This window comes from Sceloporus occidentalis, unplaced genomic scaffold (genome assembly GCF_023333645.1).
Source record: "Sceloporus occidentalis isolate IW3139 unplaced genomic scaffold, rSceOcc1.0.p SCAF_411, whole genome shotgun sequence".
In the NCBI taxonomy this organism is placed as follows: Eukaryota; Metazoa; Chordata; class Lepidosauria; order Squamata; family Phrynosomatidae; genus Sceloporus; species Sceloporus occidentalis.
In genome coordinates, this window is record NW_028317391.1 from 60,469 (window position 1) to 76,845 (window position 16,377).

Sequence of the window (16,377 nt, forward strand, 5' to 3'; positions counted from 1 at the left end):
TTTTTTTTCCAGTCCGTTGCGTCTTCCTGACGCGTTTCTCCCGTTTCTGATGCAGGTATTTGGTTTCGTGGCCAATCACGAGCCATTTGCCGGGTCTCACGTTGGGTCGGTGGGACGGACGGCACTCGGCGGTCTCTCCCTGAACGCCCGACGCTAACGAGGCCGCGGAAGAGCTCTGAACGGAAGCCGCCGACGCTAAAGAACAGAAACGCTGGGAGCCGTCGTGGTTTCCGGGTCGCCTCAAACGCAGGTCCCTTGTCTGGTCGGCGGATGCGGCTTCCGATTGCGGACACACAGGGTCTTATCTTTGCAGTCCAGGGATTTCTGCTGCGATATGTCTATCAGCGCGCTGGCGATGGCGAGACCTGCGGGAAGAAACGACAATTAGGAGCGGATCCCCTCAGGTCTCACAATAAAGGGTTAATCAGAACTCGGCTACTTCGTTGCACATTACAAGGTAGAAAGGGTTAATCTGAAGCTCCTACCGACCGTAACGGCGCCAAAACGAGCCAGAAAATACGCTGACGTAACGCAAAGTCACACGATTACATCATCAAAACCCAAAGTCACATGATTACATCATCATAACCCAAAGTCACACTATTACATCATCATAACCCAAAGTCACACGATTACATCATCATAACCCAAAGTCACACTATTACATCATCATCACCCAAAGTCACCCGATTACATCACCATAACCCAAAGTCACACGATTACATCATCAAAACCCAGTCACATGATTACATCATCATAACCCAAAGTCACACGATTACATCATCAAAACCCAAAGTCGCATGATTACATCACCATAACCCAAAGTCACACGATTACATCATCAAAATCCAAAGTCACACGATTACATCATCAAAATCCAAAGTCACATGACTAAATCAACGTTTAGAAGGCTGACTGCGGGGAAACTCGGGGTCACTGCGGGGAGCCCCACTCCCAGCCCACTCCCCCACTAATAAAAGCGTGTTTCTTAGGACGTCAGCGGGACCCCCAACCAACGTCAATGGGACCTTCTACTGGCATCACACGGGGGGGGGGCACCAGTATCCGGAGCCAGAAACCCCCCCCCCCCATACACGGCCATTACTAGAACTTCTCGAACTACAAATTGCCGTTTTCTACAGGTCTCGGACGTCTCCATTCATCTGTTATTACTTTGCGGTTTGATGTTAGATGCCCGGGGGCCGCGGGGGCCGCTAATAAGGAAGCAATAACCGCTACAATATCACCACGACGTGGACGGAGCTCAGCTACCGGGATCCAGCTGTGGCCCCGGGGGGCCACTCATGTTCCTTCAGTAAGACGCAAGGTCACCGGGAGAACCCGCTAAAAACATTCATTTAAAACCCCGAAACACCCCAATAAATGTAGCCGAGAAAGAAAGCTGCCAGAATTACACGAGGAAACACGTACCGGAAGGCGGAGAACGTTCAGTGAGAATACGGAGACGTTACGGGGACGTTTCCCCTAAACCCAGCGAAGCGAAGGAGAGTTTGGGACCCCCGTGACCTCTGAAAGCGTCAGATTCATTAAATCATCCCAAAGCTTTTAAAAACTTCGCCGTGTGAAGATTTCGATTCGCGGGAAATTCCTTCCATTGGCTCTGAAAACGGCCGCGTAATGAAATACAGAGTATTTATCTGCGTACAGATCCGTGATGAGCTCCCTCGATGCGCACGCCCGCTACATTAGGGGTTAAAACAAAAGGCGCATTCTTCGGCAAAAACCTCGAAACGCAATAAAGAGGGAATGAGATTTAATAACGCGGAGCCGGCGGAGACATCGAGAGCCCCCAACGCGGCTGTCACCGGCGGCTGATTGAAAAGTGACAAATAATGAGCCAAAAATCCATTTATTTTCTGTTATTGATATCCGGAGCGAGACCCGAGAGACGATATTTACTTCTCACAAACGCCGTCTGGAAGAGAGGCCGATAACGCGGGGAGGAATAACTGTGCAGAACACTCTGTATAACATCTTCACATATAGCGCCCCCCCGGCGGTCGTGGTAAGGAGCAGCTGTCGGCCCGGTAGGAGAGGCCGGAGGAGCATCGCAGCCAGATCTGCCCCAAAATACATGCCGGCTCCGCCACCCAGCAGAGTATATTAATATTCTCATTATTTATTAAAGATTCCTGCTAATTCCCGGATACGTTGCGTATGATGTAATTGGTGGGGTCATGATGTCACATCATCGCCACACCCAGATAACGTGGCGTTATTGTGAAGTCACGAAGGTTGACTGTTGGCGTTCTGCACTTTGATCATTACAGAGTTAATCATGTTATCTCCAGACTCCATTTGTGGTACATAAGTGGAACAGCCTCCCAGCAGAGGTGGTAGAGGGTAATACAGTGAGGGGATTAAACATGCATGGGATAGACATACGGCTCCTGAATCTAAGACGAGACCAACGACTGATTAAGGTTTGAGTCGTTACAGCAGGAGAAACGGGCGACTAGACGGGGGCCGCCGGGGGCCGATCTGCTGGCAGATACTTTGTGATGCGAACGTTCCAGGGGTTCCCAGCAGCTGAGATCCGCCGACCTGCCGACACAGACCTCCCTGAATTAACAAAAAAAAAGAAAACTTTTCTGAAACTCAATAAATATTTCTCTTGCTTTCCTCTCTTTTCTGTCTATCGAGCGGCCGCTCCAGAATTTCCCAATTTCGCCTCCGTAAAGAAGAGTCCCGCACTTCGGGGGTTAAATGAAAAATAATTTCTTGAAGGAAATTAAGCAGAAACGGGGTCGGATTTCCAACGCGCTTCGCATGAAACACAATCTTTGTGCAGAAGAAAATGTTCCACTAATTAAGGAGAAGCGATCGATTAATTGGTTTTGCGAGGCGGGGGCCGGGGGCCGGGATCGGGTGACGGGCGGCAGACGGGGAACTTTATCCGTTTATGAAGCAATTCCTGCTGCGATTTAAGTCAGAAATGAAAAATCGTCATTCCCAAAACACACGGATTTTCTTTCACTTCTCGTGAATTTCCCAAAAACAGAACAAAAGAGGAAAATCTCGCGCAGGTGGAAATATCGGGGGGGGGGGGGGGGGGTCCAGCGCTCGTTTTTCCCAAATTCAAAAATAAGTAAAAAAAACCTTTATTTCACTGAAAACGTATCAATTTGTAGGAGGTCCCGGGAGGTGAGACGAGGGGTCGGTCGGGGTGTGAAGGGGGGGCAGCGCGTGACCCCTGCGCCTGGGAACATCCGAAACTCTCTGCACCTGATACTTCCCAGACATTAACCCTTTAATAGCCCAGCACTGGCCTAGCAGGGTACTCGGGGGGAGTGTAACGAGAGCGCATGCGCAGAAACCGCTGTCTCTGGTCTCAATGGGAAGCCCTTCCTGCGTCCGACAGGCCAGTGGCGGAGCGCTGCAGCTTCTCCCAAAGAGGAATATTGAATTTATATAAAAATAGTTACATTTTACGGCATTCTTTGTTGCTGAGGCGGCCCCTTTCCCTCCGCAAATCTAATGAAATCTTCACCACACGTTTTTGTAACTGGTGCAGGACTCAGAGACGGGAGCAGAGACGGGTTACTCGCCCGCGTCCTCCGAGCGCAACAGGTGTCTGAAATCTATTAACGGCGGAACCGCAAACCTGGGAAAAAAGTAAAGGGCGGCGGGTGGAGGAGTCTCGTGATGAATTCACCCGCTTTCCAGGGTTTTAACTAAAGTGACAAATTTACAAAATTAACAAAAACCAACAAGGAAATTCAGGGATCTGACAGTAAATCGGACCCCGTCTAGTCGCCGTTTCTCCTGCTGTAAAGACTCAAACCTTAATCAGTCGTTGGTCTCGTCTTAGATTCAGGAGCTGTATGTCTATCCCATGCATGTTTAATACCCTCACTGTATTACCCTCTACCACTTCTGCCGGGAGGCTGTTCCACTTATCTACCACTATTTTCCATTTACCAAAGTATCGCACCTGTGCTGATGTCTTCAAACGATGGAAACCAGAAACTTCTTATTCTATTTGTTGAAACGCTCGATGCGTTGCGTCATATTTTATATATCAGCAAGTAGGTTCCAGATCACGGTGCGGACCCTCGTTATCAGAGTAACACAATTAATCTGGGGGGGGGGGGGGCAATTTATTAATTCAGACTTCAAGTCCAAAGGAATTTCCCTCACCCCAGGAAGACAAAGTACAGTTTCTACAAAACGTAACCCAATAAAAGACACAATCAGTCGGGAAAAATAATAATAAAAAAAAAAACATTTCAGGGGATTAAAAAAATACCAATTTTGTATGAATATAAAGCGGTGATTTTATGCTAAATGTTATGGAAATCAGAGTATTCTGGGAGCGCATCCGATGGTATTTGCATTTATAATTTTATGTGTTTTAAACAAAATGCAAGCAATAAACTCTCGGGAGCGCTGACAAATGTTGTAATATTTCGGAAAAGCCGTAAACCTTTTTTTGGGTTCGTTTCGTGGAAAAGGTCTTGTGACGCTTTCTGACATCTCTTTTAATGAATCCGAGCGATAATACAGAACGTTTCCTGATCGCGGCGCGGCTGGCGTGCTGGGCGTCTGAAGAAAAGACTCGAGAATTCCATTAAAAAAAAAACGAAACCCGGCAGCCCGCGTTTAAGCTGAAAAACGGCGTATTTTAATAAAGCAGGAAAACAACTTCATTAAGCGGCGAGGGTTAATCGGAGAATCTCTGAAACGTCTCGTTTTCTAGCTGTCGGAATTTTATGATTTCTGTTTGCGGTTTTTCTGAACCTTTTATAATAGATTTCCAATTCTAAAAATATCCGGTTTAAGTCCCTTTTTTTGTGTTGTTTGTGTTCTCCCATTTTTATTTATTTTTCGGTACTTTATCGTTATCTTAATAAGAAAACCAGACATAAAATCCGGGGATCTTTCTTTTCAATGATTTATTTATAGCGTGTTGGGTGGAATGAGGGGTGTTGATAATAAAGGAAACGTCATCAACATTTTCTTTTAATTTTATTAATTTCATTTTTATCAAATAGAAAAAATCACTGATTTTTAATTCATTTGGGGATTTTAATGATTCAATTTACAGTTTAACAGAAAGGAGGGACTTTCCGTCCTAAAGAAAATAATTTGTTTTTATTTCTTTATATTGTTTTTTATGCAAAGATGGAGAGAGCTACTGGGATCAGTCTAATAAATCTGCGTTCTGATACTGGGATCAGTCTATTAAATCTGCGTTCTTATACTGGGATCAGTCTATTAAATCTGCGTTCTGATACTGGGATCAGTCTATTAAATCTGCGTTCTTATACTGGGATCAGTCTAATAAATCTGCGTTCTGATACTGGGATCAGTCTATTAAATCTGCGTTCTTATACTGGGATCAGTCTAATAAATCTGCGTTCTGATACTGGGATCAGTCTATTAAATCTGCGTTCTGATACTGGGATCAGTCTAATAAATCTGCGTTCTGATACTGGGATCAGTCTATTAAATCTGCGTTCTGATACTGGGATCAGTCTTATAACTCTGCGTTCTTATACTGGGATCAGTCTAATAAATCTGCGTTCTGATACTGGGATCAGTCTATTAAATCTGCGTTCTGATACTGGGATCAGTCTATTAAATCTGCGTTCTGATACTGGGATCAGTCTAATAAATCTGCGTTCTGATACTGGGATCAGTCTATTAAATCTGTGTTCTTATACTGGGATCAGTCTATTAAATCTGCGTTCTGATACTGGGATCAGTCTTATAAATCTGCGTTCTTATACTGGGATCAGTCTATTAAATCTGCGTTCTGATACTGGGATCAGTCTATTAAATCTGCGTTCTGATACTGGGATCAGTCTAATAAATCTGTGTTCTTATACTGGGATCAGTCTATTAAATCTGTGTTCTTATACTGGGATCAGTCTATTAAATCTGCGTTCTGATACTGGGATCAGTCTATTAAATCTGCGTTCTGATACTGGGATCAGTCTAATAAATCTGCGTTCTGATACTGGGATCAGTCTATTAGAGCTGTGTTCTGTCTACTGGGAAGCCATCCACACTCATCCAGGTCATCCAGGTCCAGCTACCCACGCGGGTGTAACTGCGGCTCAATGAATGCCCCCCAAAACATTCTGGATTCAGAAACTGCCCCGCGGCCGAGATCATCTTCCAGACGCAGAATATACGAGCGTGTATTGAATTCTCAGGACTGGAGGGCGATTCTCGGGTGACTCGGAATATTGATGCAGAGATGACAATGGAACAGATCTATACTCGGTTACGAGCAGAATGTGTGGATCAAATACCCAGAGAGCCGGCATCGGCTGTAATGTGAGACTTCACTGTCTGATTAACCCCTTCACAGCACATATTAACGAGGCCGGAAAGGATATGTGAGGGCCGGGGCGGACAGGAAGAGAGCGGAGAGACTGGAAATAACAAATACAGTTTATTCATGCAAAATTAATTGTACTTTCCTTTCCAGAAACCCCCGGCAGAGCCCGCCCATAATACCGTGCCGCAGCTCGTTAACCAATCACAGGTACTGACTTTAACCTTTTCCTAACCAGCGACACAGCGGTTACTCCCCGTAAACCCCTCTTGTATAATAATTAGAAAAAAGGAAAAATACTTGGAGACTGCAGAAAGAGGGCTGGGTTTTACTAGAAATTGGTAGAACTGTATGCGGAGTGGGTGGAGCTGGGTATGGAGTGGGTGGAGCTGGGTGTGGAGTGGGTGTGGCTTCTACGGTCAAACCTGACCATTCCAAATCTTATCTAAGTTATTAAGAAACTTTTATTTATCCTTTAAAATTTGGAACAAAAAAATCAAACACAACCAACAAATTACAAGCCCCGGCGCAATTGGATCGTTACCCCTCTTGGTAGCCATGATGTCGAATCGCGCATGCGATAATGCCCTTTCCGTCCACACTTAAAAATGTCACAATAACAATGACATTAACAATCTCCTTCTCCTATGTGTTTTTAGGTTCTGTTGCCATAGTAACCCCAGAAAAGTGAGAATTGAACGACTCCCCGGTAAAGGTTAATAGAAGGATAATTGCCGCCGTCCTCTCAGCGAGCGCTCGGCCCGCGCCGTCCAGCAACATCTGTTATTTTGTTTGTCTGTATTGAAAATGCCAATTTTTATAGCTCTTAGGAGATGGAGCCATAAGTGGCAGAAAAATACCCTAAATTAGTGTTATGTTTTTCCGCGGCTTTTCTCGGGGAGTCAGCGGCGCTCGTACGCTTCGCCAAATAAATAAATATATACAGATTAAAGGTACAGGCTCCGATACACGGCCGGCCTCTGATTGGTCTGTTACCTCCCAGCAAACCAATCACAACTTCTCAGCGCTCTTCCACAGGGGATCACGGGCCGGTTGGGGGATCCGCTGACCTCCCCACCCACTCAGATTCTAGTTTGATTTATATAGATTATGCCTCACCCTCTTCCACCGAATTTCTACTCCACACCAGATAATTCCACCAACTGCCTCCAATATGATGCTTCAGGGTATAAGGCACCGGATCCAGAATGGGTGGAATGTCTAGAACGTTCTAAAAACACCACCTCCTGAGCATAATCCCAGCATTAAAGAGGCACACTGGCTAAAAAATGATATTTATTCAAGAATTAATTATATAAAATTATCTGGAGGGTCAGATAGAATGGAGGAAAGTTTTACTTTACTGAGAGGGTGGTAGATGAGTGGAACAGGCTCCCAGCAGAGGTGGTAGAGGGTAATACAGTGAGGGTATTAAACATGCATGGGATAGACATACGGCTCCTGAATCTAAGACGAGACCAATGACTGATTAAGGTTTGAGTCGTTACAGCGGGAGAAACGGGCGACTAGACGGGGGCCGCGGGTTCTGGGTTTTTATGTATTGTTTTTATTATTATTGGAAAATCCAGCGTTTAAGGCGCCGTGTGAAACCACAGTGTGTTTAGTAAATATCGTCGCCTCTTTGCACATTAAAGTGTCAGCCAGCGAACCTCCGATAAACGACTTTTCCTCATAAGATGCTCCATCTCCATAGCAACCACAAAAATACTAATTACTGCGCAGGGGTGTTTTACGGGCGAGGGTTAAGGGGCTGTAAGGTTAATTGTTGAAAAGTGACAGTTCTTTGTCACTCGCCGCCTCTTGGTGCCGCCTCGCGTTTCTTATCACTCCTGGTTATTGATTTTTGTTTATTTATTGTTTTTCATTTGTTTTCTTAAATTTTATTTTTCCCAGAAAAGCTATGAAGTCGTCGAATGTCAGCGAAGCCGGCGGCGATAACCATTATTAGAGCGCTAAATCATTTTAATGGCCGCCGCTCATCGGTTTGGTATTGTTCATCAAATTAAGCAATTTGATGGCGGAAAAAATACCATATTTGCCCATTTTTTTAATGCTTTTCACACAAAGATATCCGACGTCTGAACGAAAAGCATAAAATGACCCGAACGTCGAGCCGATGTACAGCTCAAGAGATGAAGTTATTTTTTGTAATCTTCTGCTCAATCCCAAAACTGTTTTTGGGGTGAATGGGCAGATTCTCAGGGTTTTTACCCCAGTCTCGGGGTCTTGGGTTGAAGGGGAAGATTCTGGGGTCACACAGTTTGGAGCGACTCCTCCATATTCTCCTCGGATTTCATGATATCTGAGCGTCTCGTGCTTTTCTCCCTGCTGTGGTCTCTGCTTGAATACAGGTGACTCCAAAGGTGTCCATAAGGGCCGTTATGGGAGGGATGTTGTTGGTTGGGGTCCCGGGGTCAGCTCACTTACACAGCCCCCGGTTATGCTCATCCCACATCTCACGCAGTGGTGGGCAGTAGTTGGGACAGCGTCCTGCTCCCCGGAGGGTTAGTTCACTTGCTGGGGGTGGCTGGTATTGCCGCCCCTCCCTGTTACGGAGAGACTGCCACCGTGTTCTTGGGGAAGCTCCGCGATGCATCCAGATTCATTTATACTGCAGTAAAAGGCATTTAATAAATGAGGGCCGCGCATGTTGTTTGTAATTCTCCTGGGGCCGGAAAACAAACAAAAACCGGTGAATATTGAAGAGGAAACAAATTACGACGTTTCTGCCGATGAGCTCGTTCTCCGGGCTCCGGCTTCATCGCAACATCGAGCATACATACCCCGCGGCCTGGGACCAATCGGTGCGATACAGCGGCTTATATCCTGCTAACTGCCCTATTACGTTCTTATTCCTGTCTTCATAGTACATTGTCCCCCATCCCCGTTACTCCCCGCTGTGCTGTAAACGGGAGCCGCCATCTTGCTGCCCTGTCATGGGGTATAAATCGCCCGTCGCCCTGAGGTATCTGTGATAATAGCGTTACGGAGGGACCTGCGCGGCCGGAAACAATCTCTAGCGCTAGAGGCTCCTGCGCCGTCTGCTAAAACAACGCGGGGATAGAACAGGAAGCGGCTTCCAACTTCCTGCTCGGGCTGACAGGAGAGAACAGGAAGCGGCTGACAACTTCCTGCTCGGGCCGACTAATGGAATCATTGGAAACGGAGGGGAATTTGCGTGAAATACCGCGGCTCTGGGTTTGATGTCAGAGCTGGAAATATAAATCTGAATAATATGTTTTATACATTGGTTATGGGCCCCAACATCTTTTCCCTAAGGGCCCCCCTGCAGCTCCTTGGTTGGAGCGTGGCGGGTTGCTGAGCGCTCCGCAGTCTGCGCACCCTTTTTATGGACGCAGTGCAGCTCGCGAATGCGGAGGAGACGGCTTTCTAAACGGCACTTAATCTGCATTCGGCGTCTTCTCTCCGCCGTTTAATGGACGACCCGCAGCCCCCCCCCCCCCGGCCGCGTAACAACGGCACTCGCTTCATCGCAAATTCTCCCGTTTTTCGGTCGCTCTGTGAGTTTATTGCCGACATCTGGAGGAGCCGACGGCGCCTTTTACAGGCTTTCAAAAGGCATAAAAAATAAAGAGCAGATTTGTCTTCCGAGTCTCGTTCTGAAGCAGGTAACTTTTATGTGATTTATAAAGAGGAGGAAAAATGTCTAACGGATGATTCTCTGAAGTGTCCCTCCGTACGAAACGTAATCCCGGGGGATCAGAGCACTGAAAGGAAGCGGCTCTTCACAGGCGTCACGTACGCGGCTTTACACTAAGGCACCGGGGGGAGTCTGGAGCTGTTGCTGAACGTGCCCTCCGGATCTTTCATGGACAACAGGGGACAATATACTCGTTACTCCTCTATACTGCAACGCAATGGAAGGTTTGGAGGGAAACATACACAAAGGATTTCGGGGGTCCTGCGCATTATATTTGGGGTAAACAAGCGGCCGTGTAGGAGTCTCTTACTGCTCCCTCACAGACCTCTTTGCCAGTCACCCCCCCCCCTGGTCAGATGCCCCTACAACCCCAGATGAGGGCTTTCCATGGGCAGAGTAATCCAAGTGATTATAACGTTCCCCGCGTAAATCCCGAGGAGCTCGGGGGGTCCGGCTTGGGATAACAGTCGATTATAGAGGGGGGAGGCCCCTTTACTGCCTATTATGGGCACGGACCACCTCCTTGATGTGACCCCACCCCTCTGACGAACTATAAACAGCAAGAGAGAGATCCCTCCGAGGATGCAGCGCTGGAAGGGCCCAGGCGCACATATAATAAAATAATATATAATATCATATCATATAATAACTGCTAACAACATATAATAATATACAATAACTGATAATAACATATAATATCATATAATAACGCCCCCCAATAACATTATCATTCATCATCATTACTATTTCTGCTTCGGAGCGGACGGCACCGGCTGGGAAATTACGATAAAATCCAATAATCAGACACTTTAACAGCAAAAATAACAGATTTCACCCCGAACCATTTCAATTTCGAATTTCCAGAGAATCAGGTAAATGGCGGCTCTGTGAACGATCATTATCTCCATTCTAGAGCAAAAGCCTCGGCTTATCTTTTTTTTTTTCTCCCAAAACGGGACCCGGCTGTTCCCGGCGGCTGACCTTTCACCCCGAGCCGATGACGCGGCAATGACGGCTCCGCCATTCTCAGCCGATGACGACCTCTCTGCATCTGGCGGCTCTGGCGGCGTCTTAGCGCGTCCAACGCATTCTACTCCGCCTCCCTTAATTGGTGCGATAAAAAGCACAATGGGGGGAGCTGTATAAAAACACGCGGCCCCCTAGGGCTCCAGACACATCTGCACTCCGTACCACGTCGAAGAACATCAGGACGGGCAATCAGTTGGGGGAATTAAAAATAAGAGGGGAGAAACGCCGTCCAAAGATTATAAAACATTAAAATTCTAGAGCTTTGAAAGCGTCCAAAAATACATCGCGGTTCTTAGCGCTTTTTATACGATTATTATTACGCCGGCTGTAATTAAGGCCCCTCGTTCTCCGCCGTCTTTTTGTTTTTGGCACGGCCGGCGCGCAGGTGCTCTTTCTTATTATTAGATCCATTTCTAGAAAGTTTTTATACTTCCTCCGTAACGCGGCGGTCTGGGAGCTTTAAAAAGGGAAATGCGAGAAGAGGTAACGTGTAACGTGATGGAATGTAACACGCGTGACGCGTCTGTCGTGATTTACAAAAACAAGTTAAAGAAATTCAGTGCTAAAAAGAATGTAAATATTTTTTAAATAAAATAAACGCAGAAAGGATAATAAAGTTTATCATTATTTTTTTATTACATACTAGACAAAAATATTCCCAGGAAATATTCCCTTAATTTTTATCCGGTTAATAATAATTATCATAATAAATATAATAATGATAATAATAATCAAATATATTATAATAAAATAATATTTTAAAAATGTATCCCCTCCCCCACCCTGGTTTGCTTTAATTATTTTGGTCAGCTTTAGTATTTACTAAAAAAAAATATAATTTCAGACGCTTTAGAAATTAAAAGATCTTAGAACAGAGACAGGGTCTCCGGGACGTTCAACGGGTCACAGCACTAAATTTAGGAATTATTTTCACCCCCCCCGGCAGAGGAGGTAAATGTAACTTTTTTCCCCTTTTTTTAACCATTTTTATGTTTAATAAGGCAAAGCTCTTCATGAACTTGGAAGACTGCTGTTAATTTGCAAACATTTTTGCAAATCTTAGCCTTTCTCATGAAAAATATTTATTGCTAATATTAACTTTGCAAGAAACCCAGCGAGGAGGCCGTTCTGCATCTCCTATAGAGGCCTGACCTTGGAATAACCTCACGGAAAAAGCAAAAAAAAATCAAATCAAATCTGCAATATTTCTAAACCTCCAAAAATATCTGCTTTTTTTTTTTCACTTAAAATGAAGATGCAGCCGGTCGCTAATAACACCGTCCTTCACGACACCTTGGAAACGCGATTTATTCTTTCTGATGAAACAAATGAATGAAATAAACTGTAAATAAGGAAACATTGTATCCGCCGAATAAAAAGCATCCGGAACCTTCTTTGGTTCTCTTATTATTCCCTGCGTTGGAGTTTCTCGCACATACAGCGAACGCGTTGTTAAAATTTATGTTTTATCGTATTATTTCGGGTTTTAGATCTCGGCCGGCAGAGACACAGAGGGGCTCCGGTGCGGATGGCGAACGCGGCTTTTTGTTTTTCAAAGAAAAATCCCCTCACTGTATTACCCTCTACCACTTCTGCTGGGCGGCTGCTCCACTCATCTACCCCCACTTGTAAATTTTCATTCTCATCTAATGTAACTTTTATTATTAATAAAATATAATAAAAATAAAAGCACTTTCCATGCAGCACAAAGACTGCTTAGGATGTCATTTTTTTTGAAGGGTAGGTTTAAAATTATACAAATTCTCCAAAACAAACAACAAACTTCATTTTTTTAATTTAACTTCATGTTTTTTTGGGGGAATGCGGCTTTTGCAGAAGACGTTATTCACGAAGTTACTCTGAAGGTTTCTGGGGAAAGTGCAAGCTTTTTAGTTGACACGGAATTCATCTTTCTATCTGAAGGCGGGACCATTCATACTTCTTAATTACTTTTCTTCGCTTTCTGTAACGATTCATTTATCGATCGTTCTTCTTCTTCTTCTTTCTTCTGAACAGTCAACGAGGCGAACGCCGATCAATTTATAGATGGAAGACGAATTCTGTGAAGCCTGGAATATAATTAACGTTATTTATGCTTCAGAAGGAAGCTGCGGAGCGGCTGCCGTTACTGCAGGGAAATCGGAAAACTAACTTAGTGACCAAACAGACCCGGCCCGCGGCGTTACCGGGAACCGCCTCATCCTGGATAAAACCGGTATGGAATCCTGCGTAAAGAAACATCTATTTTTATTCAGATTTATCTTTTCCATCTCTGACACGTACGTAACCCACAGCCGCTGCTTTTTATGCAAATTCCCCTCCGTTTCCCATGATCCCTCAGTGCAGACGGTATCGGAATCCCATTGGCCAGCCCGAGCAGGAAGATGTAAGCCACTTCCTGTTCTCTCCCTCCGTCAGCCCGAGCAGGAAGTTGGAAGCCGCTTCCTGTTCTCTCCCCGCGTTGTTTTAGCTGGTGGCGCAGGAGCCTCTAGCGCTAGAGATCGTTTCCAGCCGCGCAGGTCCCTCCGTAACGCTATTATCACAGATACCTCAGGGCGACGGGCGATTTATACCCCGTGACAGGGCAGCAAGATGGCGGCTCCTGATGGAAAAACTCAATCAGGGTACAATTGGTGAAAATGGAGGGCTTATCTAAGTGACCTCCCATCCTACTGATCACACAACAAATGACTCTGTTCGTTGAACGTCCGCAGCGACACAAGAGGGGAAAGAAAAAGAGTTAAAAGAGCTGTGGAATAAATAAATAAATAAAAGTAATAAAGCAGAAAAAGGGGAAGAACGTTAGAACTGGAGACGTGACGGAGATGGAAGACTTCCTGGTCTTTCTGGTGATGACGGAAAGAATGAAGTTGGAACAGCTGGAGGAAGCGGAGGGGAGAAGGCGAGAGGCCGAGGTGCGGAGAGACGCCATTAAAGAGAGAGGAAGAGCCTGTAATGGGTCGGGGCTAATGAGGTGACAGGGCAGCTGTGGGACCGCCGAAGAGACAAACCCCATCATCACACATACACACACGCAAAAGGAACACACAATGACAACACATACACACACGCAAAAGGAACACACAATGACAACACATACACACACGCAAAAGGAACACACAATGACAACACATACACACAGGCAAAAGGAACACACAATGACAATACAAACACACGCAAAAGGAACACACAATGACAACACATACACACAGGCAAAAGGAACACACAATGACAACACATACACACAGGCAAAAGGAACACACAATGACAATACATATACAAAGGCAAGAGGAACACACAATGACAACACATACACACAGGCAAAAGGAACACACAATGACAATACAAACACACGCAAAAGGAACACACAATGACAACACATACACAATGTAACAAAGAGTTCTCCAGGAATAGCCAGTGAGGAGACCCTGGGCTGCCGTCTCTTAGGAAGGCGGACATTTATCGCCACCTGACAGCTCAATCAGTCACTTTGTGGGGCTGCCTGCGCATGTGTGAGGAGATCCTGAAGGGTCAGGCTCGGAGAGGTCTGAGCTGTTTGTGAATAACCAGCAGCTCCCCGAGGGTCTTACAATGTATAGCGTCCTGATGATTGTGCGCCCGGGAGGCCATTTTTACAGCCAACAGGGACTCGCCTGGACAGAGATTAGAATAACGGCGTTTATCGCCCGCTTTGGCTCTAAATCTGCAGAGCTAACAATCGAACCAAAATAACGGCGGGAAGGACTCGCGCGATCTTCTCCTGTATGAAACGTCACTCAGTGTGACCGCATGAGGTGAAATAATTTATGTAACAGATCATTCATGAACAGCTCGTCGAATATCGCGCGTTATCCGCGACCGTTCCGAATACTCGCGGCGTTCGGCGGGTGGAAGGAGCGCGAGGTCGGCGAGGAGAAGAGGCTTTCTGGTCTCGGCGTTTCCTTATCGTCCTCGGGCAGCGGATTATTAACTGCGATATCCTCCTGCGTCTCGTACGGGAGGTCAGGTTAAAGCACGGGAAAGTTATGGAGCCCGGAGGGAGCCGTAAATTACAATGTAACGAGGACAGGCTTCCCATTTATTAATATCCCAGATCCGCAGGATCCGCGGCTAATAACAGACGCGTTATTCCAGGATATTTACTTTCTTACGACGACCCTCGTGCATCCGCAAACTTATATGTTTAACATAAAATCAAATCACTTATTTTAACCCCAGTTGGACTCGCTGTGGATTTAATTTTAATGTCGTACTCCCTCTGGCATTGAAAGGGTTAATCACAGAATGATATTTCTTAGCGTTCTCTTTTATAGCTTTTTGCAATGAAGCCAAAACATTAAGCTCTTCAGCTTTAGTTTAAGAGTTTTTTTTTAGTTTCCATAACTCAGTGTCCGCTTTCATGTCACATGACAATTAACCATTCCCACGAAAAATAAGGACTAGGGCACAATTCTATGTGATTAAAGAATGGGGTTTTTTTTGAAGATTTTCAACAATGCTAGGAGTTATGCTTTTCATGTTAAATTTACTTAGAAAAGAGTTTGAAGATATGACGGAAACACAAATTACGTGGAATGACAAAAATGAATTTTAGCTGAATTTGAGAAACATCGTCCCCCGGACGTGACGCCGCTGAGCGGACGATGGCCCTTTATTCAGAGAAGCTGCTGAAGGTATCCGGAGCCGTCGGACGCCTTCAGATTTACACGACGGCTCCGAAGGGAATCACGCTTGGTTTGCTTTGATTTTAAGAGTCTTGTTTGGAGAGAAAAGGGATTATTCTAAACGCAGGAGAGAACTGGATGTTTTTCAACAAGCGGATAACGAGCGGCGGTTTATAAACACGCAGGGAGATGCGAGTCTGTTTGCTGCACTATTCTTGATCTTTTTTTCTGCTGCTCCTCGGCATTAAAGAGACAGTCCTGAGAGAGTCCAGAGAGAGTCCTGAGGGAGTCCGGAGAGCCCAGAGAGAGTCCGGAGAGAGTCTGGCAACGTGAAGCTCTCTATCTGGTAAAAGGGGAGACATCTTAAGTGCCTCACTTCTCAATACCTCCAAAGTGACCCGGTTTCATTTGGCCAGTCCCTCTTTGTGTCCCCGAATCCCCATTTCTCCTCCCCTCATGTCCCCCTTTCCTCCTTGATGCCCCTCCGATGCCATCCCTCTCCTGGCTTCACTAATACATGACTTCAAATACAAGTAACTTATTATATATTATATATTATAATGGTCGGCAGAAAGATGCCGGGAGCAGATTAAACCCCAAACTGATCCTCCTTATGACCTCATCAATTTAAACCCCCGAAGGCGCATTTCTTTAAATAAATAAAAACAAATAAAATTATACATTTTCTAAGCTAC

At 45.5% G+C, this 16,377-nt stretch overlaps 1 protein-coding gene across 1 annotated transcript in view; it reads right to left on the bottom strand.

Annotated features, from left to right (window-relative positions):
• Nucleotides 1–240: 240 nt before the first annotated feature.
• LOC149272840 (attractin-like protein 1) overlaps nt 241–16,377 on the bottom strand; it is a 207,244-nt gene continuing 191,107 nt past the window's right edge. Inside the window, exon 29 of the mRNA XM_089506674.1 lies at nt 241–365. Coding sequence (XP_089362800.1) covers nt 241–365 — 125 coding nt within the window. The remainder of the gene's footprint in view (nt 366–16,377) is intronic.